General features: G+C 41.5%; 1 protein-coding gene across 2 annotated transcripts in view; it reads left to right on the forward strand.

Annotated features, from left to right (window-relative positions):
• Nucleotides 1-10,810: 10,810 nt before the first annotated feature.
• Nucleotides 10,811-13,495, forward strand: part of BMPER (BMP binding endothelial regulator) — a gene marked incomplete at both ends in the record, with an annotated part of 250,484 nt that continues 247,799 nt past the window's right edge. For both annotated transcript variants that reach the window (XM_079711187.1, XM_079711188.1), the window contains 2 exons: nt 10,811-10,943; nt 11,998-12,083. In XM_079711187.1, coding sequence (XP_079567313.1) covers nt 10,811-10,943; nt 11,998-12,083 — 219 coding nt within the window. The remainder of the gene's footprint in view (nt 10,944-11,997; nt 12,084-13,495) is intronic.

A 13,495-nucleotide genomic window follows, 5' to 3' on the forward strand; every position in this document is an offset into this window, starting at 1 on the left:
TATAAAAGTGCACACAACTGAGTTGACCAGTCACAAAGAGCTTCTGTTTGCGCGTGGCAAATGATGCTTACCCTGAGCTTTGAAAATCTGAACTTCTCAAATGAAGATGCTATAGCAGAAAATTTTCACTTATATAAGGGAGTAGGGACTTTATTACCACGGCCCAAATCTTGGTCCATTTTTAAATTATTTCTATTAATCCAAGCCAATCTGAGTGCATTAATGTTGTAGACTAAACTACAAAACAAAGTGTCGGTCTTGCTTTTACCAGCTCAAACTCTGTATTAATTAATCAACATTTGGGCGCATTTATGCTACATTTATACTACAAAGGTCATGTTTAACTTGGCCTTCCTGTGGTACTAACAGTGCTTCTCAAGTTTCGGTGTACATACCATTCACCTGGGGACCTTGCTGAAATGCATATTCTGATTCAGTGCATCTGGGGTGGGCTCTGAGATTCTGCATCTCTAACCAGCTCCCAGGTGATGAGGTAGCTACTGGCAAGCGCACTTTGAGTTTCAAGGGGTTTGAAGATCTTGAAGTTCTTCTGAATCACCAAAATAAAATTTTACTTGTTTGTGTATTACTTATATTTTATTGTCTCCTAATACGTTGAGAGTCAGTAAACTATAATCTATGTCCCATCTAAAATACTTTGTCAACTAGAACAGTGAATTTACCCGAATATTCTATTCCTTTACCGCGGCTGGATTATGAAGTGTTTGTCTTTAGAGACTCTGACCTAAAGGAATTTCACCTTCAATCAAAGGGTAATTTACGCACCATGAGAATTATTTTCCAAACTTTAAGAGAGAGTAATGATGATACCAACATAAGAAAAACTTGTCAAAATTAAACTTTCTGCTTTCTTTGGCTTTTCAGTCTGACTCTTTTGCCATCTAGGGAATTGACTGCATGGAAGTATAGAGCAGTAGACCCACTGACCCACTTAAAAACCAGTCAGGAAGCACCTTCTAATATCCCTCAGACTTGGGGGTCCATTTATGCTTACGTGTATGAGTTTCCAGATGTTGAAGGGCAAAAAGTAACACATTCACATGTGATACAGAGCAAACACCTATGATGATGCTCAAAGGACAAGCTATTTATAGCAGTAAAGAATAAACTGACCCATAAATAGACAGTCATTTACTTGTTTGTTTTGTCTAGGGTCCATTGAATGGCATCTGTTATTATAACAAAAGCTAATGCCCAGTAATTTTTTCCATCATACACCTCACTGGGGATGAAAACTGCAATGGAACTAGATCTTCTGTTTGGAATTGATATTTTTTTCCCAACATCAATTAAAATATACAAGAAAAAGACATTAAAAAATAATAAAAAATAAATAGCCTATTAACTCAAAAAATTATGCAAGAAAGGTGTTGAGTTCTCCCCCATGCCTTCCTATTTACACAAATAAAATACATATATGTAAATGGTTAAATGTAAATGACGGCCTTATATATCTTAGAGAATAGAATGTCTCAGAATAGTGGAAATTATGGCAACTTTAATAGGAAGAAAATGAAAGAAAGTATGGTAACTTCAATGGGAACAAAGTATCTGTTATGCACATTGTAGTTTTTCAAAAAATGTGCATTTACTGCCTTAAGATTGATTGCTGGGTTTGCATAGCAAAGACTGACATGGATTGTGAAGATAAGCATGGGCTCCAGAGTGAGAAGCTGGCTGCTGCTATCTACTTACCGTGATCTCAGGGCTTCAGCAAGGCTAGTATCTCTTTCTTCCTTTGCAGTTCCTACTCTTAAGCCCCAAATTTTCTACTTTTAGTTTTAGTTCTTTAGGTGGACCCGTTGCTTATTAGCTGATGCTGTTGTATCCAGATATTGGTATATTAACTATGTAGAATTATTATTACCAGAAATATCTATGTTGGCCAACTTCTGTTCAGGGCAACCATGTGGCAGGCTTCAGGCAGAGAGGAAAAGGCACTGTCCTCGCAGCTTAAGTTTGAAAAGTCCAGGAGAAGAACTGTGGTCATATCTTCAACCCTGGATCAATGAATGTGGTCAGAGGGATAGAGATTACAACTGGCCTCCTTGTGGCCTCATGATCTTCCTGTTTGCTGGAAATGTGTGTGTGTAGGGGGTGTGGTTATAATTATTTCAAACTTTAGTGAAACCATATATTTTGAGGAATATTTCCCAAAGAAGGGGCTTGCTCTTCTGGAAAAAAAATTCATGTCCATCACAACTTGGAACAAGTTACTTTATTTGAACTTCAGTTGAAGAGTTTGTATGTTTGTTTGAGGCAGTAGAATTAGATGCTTTCTGAGGGCCCTTTCCTATCTAAAATCTCTAGTTTTCAGTTACGTTCCTATGTAGCACTTTATGAAATGATTTCATATCCAACTCTGACAAGCAGGTAGAGGTGATTCTACTTCACCCTCCTATTAGATGGGGGAAACCGAGCCTCACAAAGTTAATTTATTTGCCTCAATCATTAGAATGTCAAGTGGCAGAACTAGGACTACATATTAAGTGATTGGACTAGTTTCAAAGGATTCCCTTTGAATGCTACCCACATTAGTGAAATTAGTTTTGTTCATTCTGTAATGACCACTAACTAATCTCATTGGTAGCAAACTACTATAAATTAAGCTAGAGTTGATGGAATAGTTTTGATGAATTAAATCTTGGGCACTTGAATTTTTAATTTAGCTGCCTTCTGAGAGATGCTGAGGTTATTCATTAATATGATTACTGTCTTTCTGATGGGAAGTACTGGAAAGTAAGGCTTGGGGAAAGAAAAACTACTGAGAATTCAAGTTGAAAGAAACTGCTTATAGGAAGAGATTGAGGGAGAGACTGGGGGCGAAACTGATTATTATCTTCCAGCTCACAGACACTTGATATTATGCGTGAAGCAGATAGCGGTCAAATAAGTCGCCATTGTTTGTTTTAAGAATTCCCTAAATAAATATTTACTCCACACAATCAATGAAGTCTAGGAAGTCAATGGAATGTGTTTTATTTTTAACAAGGCTTAAATTAATTGCATATCTCCTGCATCTACAAACATCTATTAAGACCACTCTGAGAACTAGCTTAGAGCTCCTAATGACCGGTTTTCTTTTTAAGCAAGGATTTCAGGCTAGCATATAAAGTTTTTAAGACCAGAGGGGAAAATAATCTTTGATTAAGAATGTATAACATTATGATTCAAAAGCCTTAATGCACATACCTTTGGTCTGCCAACTAATGAATTTATCCTCGAGGAAATAAAGATGAAGAGTAAAATGATGTTCACTGAAGCATCTCTTATCTTAGAGCAGTAAAAACAGGAACAACTTAGATGGGAGATTATTATTATTATTATTATTAATTATTTATTTATTTTTACAATTCAATACTTTCTGATTTATTCATGGAGTTATGCAACCATTACCACAAGCAATTTTAGAACATTTTCATCACCCCTAAAAGAAACCCTGTACCCCTTAGCAGTCATTTTTCATTTGCTCCCAAGACCCTAAACCCTGGTAACTTTTTGTTTCTATAGATTTGCCTACATTGGACAATTCCTATAAAAGGAATCATATAAACTGGCTTCTTCCACTAGCGTAATGTTTTTAAGGTTCTAGATGGGAGATTATTGAGGAAGATTATGGTACCTTCATACAGTGGAATATTCTATAATCATTAAAAATGATGCTGCCAAAGAATAATTAGTGACAAAAACATTCACAATAGCTTAACCAATAAGAGCATAAGTTCCAGAGTCAGGCAACCTGGATTCTGATTCTAGTTCAACCAACTCCCCACTGTGTGACCTTGAACAATTTACTTAATCTTTTGTGCATAATTTTACTCAGATATAAAATGGGGCTAATAATGATTGTATTGGCCTCAGAAGCTTGTTGGGTGAAATGAATGAGGTAATCCATATAAACAGCTTAGCACAGAGCCAGGCTCTATAATAAGGTTATCAAAGAGTGCCACATTTTCTTTCTTTGCTGATCTGTATTTCTTACTTTTCGGGCCAACAATTATGTTAATTTGGTAATGATGAAGAAAATATAAAAGTTATTTTTAAAAAATTATTAAAAATTTTTAAATTGTGGTAATATACATATTACATAAAATTTACCATCTTAACCATTTTTTTTCATCTTAACCATTTTTAAGTTTATAGTTCAGTAGTGCAAAATACATTCACATTGTTGTATAACCAATTTCCAGAATGTTTTTCATCTTACAAAACTAAAACTCTATACCCATTAAACAATAGCTTTCCATCCCCCCTTCCCCCAGCCCTTGGTAACCACCATTCTACTTCCTGTCTCTATAAATTTGACTACTCTAGGGACCTCAAATAAGTGGAACTGTATGGTATTTGTCTTTTTGTAATTGGCTTATTTCACTTAGCATAATGTCCTCAAGCTTTATCTATATTGTAGCCTGTGTCAGCATTTCCTTCCTTTTTAAGGCTGAATAATATTCCATTGTATGTATATACCACATTTTGCTTATCCATTTATCTGTTGATGAACAATTGAGATGCTTCTGTCTTTTGGCTGTTATGACTAATACAGCTATGAACATGGACGTACAAATATTTAAATATTGTTTTTTCAAAGAAAGAATAGTATAAGTTCCTCTAAATTTCCTAAAACTGATAAGGCACATGTAAACAGGGACTACACAGGCGATTGGAATCCTAGATTTGTTCATTCTCTTAGAAAGTGTTTAATAAATAAATTAATTAATTAATATATTTAGCTTTTTACTGGGCACTTTGTCTTTGAGGCTAATTATTTCAGAAGATTTTATATTTAGTTGAAAATAACAAGGGAAAGAAAACACCGACAAGGGCTGAAACAAGACAGGTGCTGAAAGTCAGAGGTAGTCAGCCTAGGGCTTATACTGTATTTCATGGTAACAGAGTCTAAACTTCTCTCTTCTTGCTCTGCCATGTCCCTAAAGTTTTTTTCCTGAGATCTTTATATGGGACAAGGGGGTTGCTGGAGCTCCAGCAGCATTATTTCTGCTTCTATTCCAGCATTATTTCTGTTTCTTCCTTCCAGAAGGGAGGAAGGGAAGAAGGAAGTGTATGTCCCTTCTTTAAAGATACTTTCCATTTCTACTCTGTTGGCTGGAAGTTAGTCATGGGATCACTCATGGCTGAGAAAAGTGGTGTTTATTGCCAATAAGCCATACACACTGCACAAATTAGGGACTCAATACTGAGAAAGAATGGTTGCTGGGGGACAGCCAGGATTCTCTGCCAGAGTCTCCATACATGTTAACTAGCATCTTGGAATATACATCCTTAGGTAGGTAATGTTGAACTGTTTCTCTCTGAGTCTATAGGTAATCTCTAATAATTCTGAGGCAATGGTGATTTTTCTCAGCTCTGTTGATACTTACTCCAAACTTGATTTAAAGTCTTGTAGGAGAGCTCGTAAAACCTAGAACAACAGGCATAAGGCATTGGCTTTATATTCTGGTGTCTTGGGCTTGTGCTGAGACCTCAACTATCCCCTACTTCAGATAGACAGATAGGGTTACAGCTTTGGTGCCAATGAAGCTGGTGATTAGGCAAAGTTGTTTTGGGGAGTTACTTCCCAGATGGAATGTAGAGATGAGGACCCTTTCTCAAAGATCATACTCTATTAATGAGCAAACATTGGTGCCTACCTAGTGGAGTCAAATTTGTATCTGATTTTTATAACTTCCAATATCAAAATGATTTCTTTATTAAGCATTTTAGAAGTTGATGAAAATTTTTAAAATCTTTGAAAAATAGTTGCTTTTGTTTTAATTGCAGAACTGGAGAATCTATGACACTCCAATGTGGTTGTTTTGGCTCATGGACATTTAAATGAACAAGTACTTTGTAAAACAGGCAAAACTCACTTCATTACTCATGATGAACCACCATCCTTGAGGCAGGGATTGGGGTGAGGCCAAAGGTGAGTGAGAGTGAGGGAAGGAGTGAAGGGGAGTTTATTTATTACAATATTAATTCAACATTTAAAAAAAAACAGTGATTTTGTTATTTCAGTGCAACTGTATCTAAAAATGCCTTGATCCCATCATCTTTATCAAAATGTCCTGCTTTAAAGATGAATAAACTCTTCAGTGAGTAGTCATATGAAAAGACCCTTAAGGCTACAAACAGTAGAGAAAATGATTGAGAGAAAAATCACTTAATGAAAATAATTCAATTTTAATAAAGATCATTTAAATAAAATAGACCAATATCACTAAAATGATGCTTTTGTCATTGTCTCCAGTCTCTTCACCTTCACAAAAAAAAGTAATTTCAGAACCTCTGACTTTTTGGAATGACATTATTTAGAGCCCTCTGGCAGAATCTAGAGGACTTCTCATCAGCCTCAATGGTACCCTCTCCTGTCTGAAGGACCAGAAACTGAGCAAACCAGTAGCAAAACCCAGAAGAGAGTGCAGTTCTTTAATGTTTTAGCCTAGTGACCTAAGAGTAAAGTCACTGTTCAACTGGTGAGCGAAGTTGTAGTCTGTTTTTCTTGGTCTTACAACTTGTGTCATTGGTGCTAGTTCAGTTCAATAGATATTGCGCTAACTCTATGACTTTAATTTGTATCATATCTAAAAACATCCAGTGGTCCTTTCCTATATTCTTATGACTCAATAAGGCAGAACAGTTGTAATGGAAAGCATTATGATCAGAGAGTCAGAGGAACTCTGTTTAAATGGGCTATGCCATTAACTAGCTGTGTGACCCTAGGCAAGTCATTTCCCTGTCAGTCTTCAGAATTCTCATTCTCAAAGAGAAAGGGCAGGGAGTTGGTTTATATGATCTCTAAGATCTCCAGTGTTTTTTAAAAAAATGCCAGAGCACCATTTCTACTTTCATCCCAAGAAGAATCATTTAGCCATTGCTAAAGAGGTTGAGAAACTGATTCATGATGTATTACTCATTCCATCACCCAAACCCTTTTGAACAGATGGAGGTGGAAATGGTGCTCTCCAGTATCATGATTAATAATGAATAAATGCACAGATTGCTGTATGCACCTGCAGAAATACTTCCCAATCTAAAGAAATGTAGTCTGGTTGTTTCTAAGAGGTAGGCACTTACTCTGTGGTAAATATCCTGTTGCTTATCTGAGCTGGATGCTTCAAGTGCTGCCTATACATTCCTCATTATCAAGCCTTCCCACAGCTCTGCTCAGCTGACAGATAGAGCCAATTAAATGACTGCTCCCCATTCTCTCTGTAAATCGTGTCTCCCTGCTGTTACTCTCTGCTGCTCCTGGATTGTCCTTCTTTCTACTAAAGCCTCCCCTGCCTTTCAAATCTCAGCTCCTTTGCCACCTCCTCCATGAAGCTAAGTCTCTTCTTTCTTTAAATTTCCATGACAGGGCATGTTATCTCCTCCTCTTACATTCATTTCCTACCTTGTACTGAATTCATTTATAAACATGCTTTATCTCCCTTACTAGACTGTGAGCTCCTAGGTGGCACCATCCCTTATCCTCATCAAGACTGAAATGCCTCGTGTCTTTCATAAAGCAAAACCCTCACACATTTATGGAATACTTTCGGCCCTCCCTAGTGGTTGGTATCACAATTCCTTTCCCCTGCTGCCTTTTTGAAGGGTCTATTTATTTCTATTTTTAGGAAGCTGGGCTGCTGTAATTTCTCTTGAAGTAACTTTGAATCTACATTACTAAGTGGTATATTTAGTTGGATTTTTCAGTGCAAATTCAGCATCATAGTTTTGCCAAGAGATGAAGAGAATTCTCCTACCGCAGGCCTCGTTCTCTTTGGGTCTGATTAGGTTATATATTTTATTTTGAAGAGCATGAGATAGCTGTAGTTAAATAATGATCTTTGGGACCCATTACCTCCATTACATTGAAAAATGTCATAAACAGGGCCAAACACATATTTGTTCTCCTGATTTCAGTCAAGAGCATTTGGAGATTTGGATGGTACCGCCCTTTACTTTAAACAAGTGAAGGCAGAGCTGTATGCTTTTCAGTGCATGCCTGCTTCTTTTCTTTCTTTTTTTGACCCCAGAATATCTCAAGTTTGTGTAGACAGAGGCCAACTGGCAGCTGATAGGCTGTCACTTGAAGGAGTGGTGGCAGCAGCAGTGGAGGGCTGATAAGCCCTTTGGGGAGAAAGATGCTCTTCCAGAAGTAGGGCCCATTTGCCAAGAAAGCAGCAGGGGAAATCACTGGTGGCAGCTGATTAAAACAAACAGGAAGAAGGGACAGGTTTGCCAAAGGCTTCTGTGCATCTTTCCCATTGGTAAACTTCCAGGCCGACGAAAATGTTTTCCAGGTGGTTTTTGGATTTATACCTATAGGGCAAGTTCCAGTGCACCCCAAAGCACCAGGTCCCTAGTCTGAGAAATGCCACACACACACAGATTCCATCATAAAGACTTTTGTCATGCAAACCCTTGAGGACGTATGGCTGATGTCAGGGAAGGCACATCTGAGTAACTAATGTGTACTCTTCAAATATCCTGCAATTCTCTAATGTGAGTTTATCCAGGTCTACTGCTGAAGTCTAGGGCAATGAAAGGTCTCCCAGCCTACCCATTATTCCGTTTTCCTTAATTAAGTCACGATTATGATCTTTATCTAAAAGCCCCATGCAGAGAGAATCTTTTTTAGGTAGTGGTTTCAACTGACTGTACTTCTCTGTAGTCATAAACGTTTTTATTTTATTGTTTTGATAAAAAATGGATTGGGAGGTAAGGCTAGGTTTAGAGATTTCTTTTTTTTGCATGTTCTTTATCGTTAGTAAATACATTAAACCCTCTGATTTTCAAGGAGCTGCCTGGCCGTGGTGGTTATTTGGGGGGGGGAAAGGCAACCACACATCATCTTTCTTCTCTTTTAAGTTTTACACTAAAAATCTGTTTTGAGAGGGAAATGGAGCGTGCTAAGCTAATGACAGCTTTCCCCTCTCTTACTTTTTCCTTGTCAGAGCAATGCGCTCCTATTGGCTCCTTGGCGTGCCGGAATGTGGGCATTGCAGCTTTAAGTGAAGGCTCCAACTACTCGAAAAAATAAAAACAAATAAACAGCCCCCGTCCCCCCAAAGAGAGGAGGGCTTAAGAGGAAACTGTACTAAATGTGTCCACAAACTGACTAATATATTTGCAAAGGTATAGTTTCTGCGACTACCGACAACCCACTTTGTGCCGGGAAATTGTTAGGTGCGTCCCGCTGAGAAACGTGCTTGGCTAGTCCGCGACTGCCGTTTAGATCCACCCAGGCCGACCCGCCAGGAGGATGGGCGTGAGGGGGCCCCGTTTTCATTCTTGGGAAGAGGAAGCCGGCGACCCAAGGCGAGCTCTGAGGACAGCTGATCATCAGGTCCCAACACTTGCCAAGCGTCCCCTAATTCCCATTTGGTTACAAAAATTCTCTCCTCCACTGCATCCCCCACTTTGAGCAAAGGGTGCCATGGCCTGAGCAGGAGGCCGCGATCCGGCCGGGGTGATCCGCGGGCCGTACGTAGGGTCGGACTCCTGGACACCCAGGGCTGCGGCTGCCGAGGCCTCGGGGTGGCTATTCCTGCTAGAGATTAGCTGCCGCGCGGGTCCCTCCCTCTTTCTCGGGTCAGTGAATGATTAGTCAAACACCTCCCCGCCCCAGTCCGCCCGAGGTTGGATGGGAGGAGTCATGGAGCGACTGTTCCTCTATTTTTAAGGGCAAAAAGCGTTCGCCTCTGTGCGTTTATTAATCGACCTTGCGTGTAGTTTCAGCTTCTGTCTTCCCTAGTGTCACGACTGGCAGACACATAAGCACAGAACACTCTTCTGGAAGGCCCCTCGCCCCTCTGTCCGCTCAGCGCGGGAGTCCGCTGTCTCGCCCCCAGCAGACCGAAGCAAAGCAGGGAGTGAAAAGTCGCGCGGCCCCCCGCCCCCACCCCGGCGCCCCGTGTCGCTCCATCCCAAAGCTGGGGCATCTGAGAACAAGCAGGGGTGGTGAGGTGCCCTGCGTCCCATATTCTGCTCCCTCCCAGGGTTGGAGCACCCTGGTGTGAGTGGGGGTGGCGCGGCATTCCCGGCTAGGGGAGGGTTCCCCCGGGAAAGGGAGGAGGCGCTGCGCGCTCCGGGCGGTGGAGACACGCCTGCCCCGCTCCGATCCGTGCCCCGGGGCAAGTGGCCTCCCTCGAGGGGCTGGGGAGCGGGCTGGACGCCCGGCGAAGACAAGCGCCCGGCGCGGGGCTTCTGCAATCCCCCCTGCGCCCGGGCGCCCCAAGCGGGTTCCCAGAGGCGCCCGGGGCGCCCGGGTCTCCGGCGCCGGAGCGAGCGTGCGCGCGGGCCGGGCTGAGAGCCTGAGGGGCCGTCAGGAGGTGGGAGGGCAGGAGTGGAGGACGCCGCGGCAGCGGCGCGCCCCCGGGCAGTCGCTGCAGCCCGGGCGGCGGCGGCGGCGGCTGTGCAGCGGTGCGCAGCGGGAAGCGCAGCCACTCCTCTCTGCCTATCTCCGGCTGCTCCGATACCCCCTCCTCCCGGCCCCCTCTCTAGTATGGAGGAGCCGAAGACTTAAACCGCTGCAAGCAACTCCTTTAAAAAAAAAAGCCGCATTGGAGGAGCCCGGCCGCAGGACCCCTCCTCCCAGGGTGCCCCTCACCCCTCGACTCGCTCTCCCGCCTCCCCCTTCAGCCCCCCCACCCCCCCGCCCCAGGCTCCCGGGCGCCCGCCTCCCTCCTTAACGGACTGTCTCCCGACTCGCCGGCTGAGAGCCCTTTTTGACTGCGAGCGGCGGTAGTGGAGCATAGGCGGCGGCGCGGGACCTGCAGTCGCCCGGGATTCCCTCCAGGTGACGATGCTCTGGTTCTCCGGCGTCAGGGCTCTGGCTGAGCGTCCCTGCCGGCGCTCGCCCGGGATTACCTGCTGCGTCTTGCTGCTGCTCAATTGCTCGGGGGTCCCCATGTCTCTGGCTTCCTCCTTCTTGACAGGTAGGGGAGGGGGCGGGAGGGACCGACCCTCCCGAACGCTGGCTTGGTACCTGGGAGAGGAAGCGCTGGCTGGCCTCGGGGACGGGAGGGCGGGGAGCGAGCACCTAGGAGCCTGCCCCTCGCTGGCGGTGGGCAAGAAGCGAAGCCCGCGGGGTTAAGGGGTGGGAAGGCAGTGAGTAGGTTAAGGGGTGGAGGGCGAGGAGGCTGTTGACATCAGTAGTATAGTGATAACGGAAATTCTTCTATTTGAATTTGAGAAGTTCCTTTATTTATTTTTAGTTTTCTTCAATCTTTATTTCGATCTTTTCTCCCGTATACAATTAAAGAAAAAATTTTTAACCGTTTTCCACCCATCGTCCTTTCTCACTCTATAGGGTTCCAATATAGCTTCTGTACAGGGAGTGCTTTTTAAAGCACCTTGAATTTAAAGAAACTATCATATTTTAAAAGAGTAATAATAGCAGGATATAATAATTATATGCTTTCAGGCAGGTGAAGACCTCAGCTGCTATTCTGAAGGGCATACTTTAGTGACACCTGGGGCAGAAAAGAAAATATTGAGGCAATTTCTAAAAGAGAAAAGAAGGTTGTGTTTCAAAAAGTGATTTCAGCTCAAGACAATACGAGGCGGATTTATATAAAACCCTGTTCATTGACACTGTCCTGAATTCTGTTCAAATTTAAAATGTGCCTTAATGGCCAATTTGAATTTTTTTTGCATGTGGGAGTGTGTGTTTACTTGAAATGCCTTCATGAAGGAGGGGTGTTATTAAGGATCCAGTGAAATACTTGGAATTGTGCTTAAACCATCGAAAGCAGAAAATCTATCTATATAGCACGGCCTTTAAAAATAAACAAAACAAACCTGTTCTAATAAAACTATTTAAAATAGATTTTCTTGGGGGGGACTTCTTTTGGGTGAGTTTGAGAATTTAAAACTCATTAGGAATTTCTGAAATTTGGATATAGTTGTTTCAAAAAGCATTAATGTAAAAATTCTACTTTTGTAACAATGGCACTAAGCTAAATTTAAATAACTTATTTTCCCCTTCAGGTTCTGTTGCAAAATGCGAAAATGAAGGTGAAGTTCTCCAGATTCCATTTATCACGGACAACCCTTGTATAATGTGTGTCTGCATGGTGAGTATGGAGATCAGGTAATGTGAAGTCAATTGCTCCCTTTGATAAGGTGAATCCATTAAATGTAATATGACCAAATCTTAAAAACTGGTTTTGGTCGTTACAAAACTTCAGATAGCTGGTGAATTGAATTCAGTTGAATTTCTGAGTATTATGGACTTTTGCAGTTTCCATTTCATCAGTCTGGGAATTCTTATCTTTGACCTCAGTTTACAGAAGTAAACTTAAGGTGGACTTGGTATGGCATGTCTCAGTGATAATTACCATTTACCCTTCTGTTCCCAGGAATGGTTATTGCCACCAAATCATAGGTGCCACCAAACTTTCTGCCTTGATTCTGTTGTCTGAGCTCAGTGTGAAAATGATAACATTTAGGTATAAAGGTCTGGGATAAGGTATATGACAAGGGGAAAAAGAGATGAGAGTCACAAAGCACAAACATGAGGACAAGATGTAATCTTGGGTTTCTTTGCCTCTTATATCCTAAGCTCTCAAAAACAGTCTTTGTAGTTCTGATTTGGAAGCATAAGTCAGAAAGGACATTCTATCCTTAGAGGATGACACTTGGCTTTCAGCTGCTTAGTTAACACTGGCAGTGGCTAGTAGATTAAAAAACTTTTTGTTTCAATTTATTTTAACTTAATAGTTAATGATAAGGTCTAATAAGTAACCACACGGGGGAGATTAAGTTATACGAATAAGAATTTCTGAGCTGAAATAGAGACTTACAAAGAACAACATTTTTGCTTAAAAGTGTTTTACATGCCAATCAGTTTTGGCAAACCTTGATTAAAAACTACACATCACAAAACCCTGTTGGAAATACATTAAGGCAGTCAAATGCAAAGCCCCCAAGTGATAGATGACTGCTTGTTATCAGATCAACATGCTGTATGGAACCAGAGAAGGCATTCTTCTCTGTTTAGGTGAAAGCCAAGCCATCTGCGTTTAAACTACCCAAACTTTTTCATGACAAGAGATGAGGTCAATGTTGTGAAATGATAAATGGGTGAAGGTGAATGTCTGTATCAAATGATTATCAGGTTCTGAAGACTAAGGAAATCAACAGAAATAGAGGTAAAAATGCATTCCGTTCGCAGAGATAAGCGTTACAATATTGTTACATTTGTAAAGTTTAAATATACAGTTTGGGTTTTGCAGACTGTTCCCAAATATATAAAAATTCTCCATACAGCATTTCCCCTTTTCCATACTCCTGCCCCAGGGGAAGTAGTGCCTTTCCCCAAAAGTACAGCCTTACTGCTAATAAGACAGATATTAGAATCTTGCTGTTTTGAAGGTAAAGAGTGAATCTGAAAAGATGCGTCAGTTCGAGTTCTGGAGTGATATTTATTCCAGAATGCATTGATTAAGTTCAGACGGGTGGTAGTTTCATTTATATCTTCGAGTAA

The sequence above is a fragment of the Hyperoodon ampullatus genome (genome assembly GCF_949752795.1).
Source record: "Hyperoodon ampullatus genome assembly, chromosome: 9".
NCBI classification, from domain to species: Eukaryota; Metazoa; Chordata; class Mammalia; order Artiodactyla; family Ziphiidae; genus Hyperoodon; species Hyperoodon ampullatus.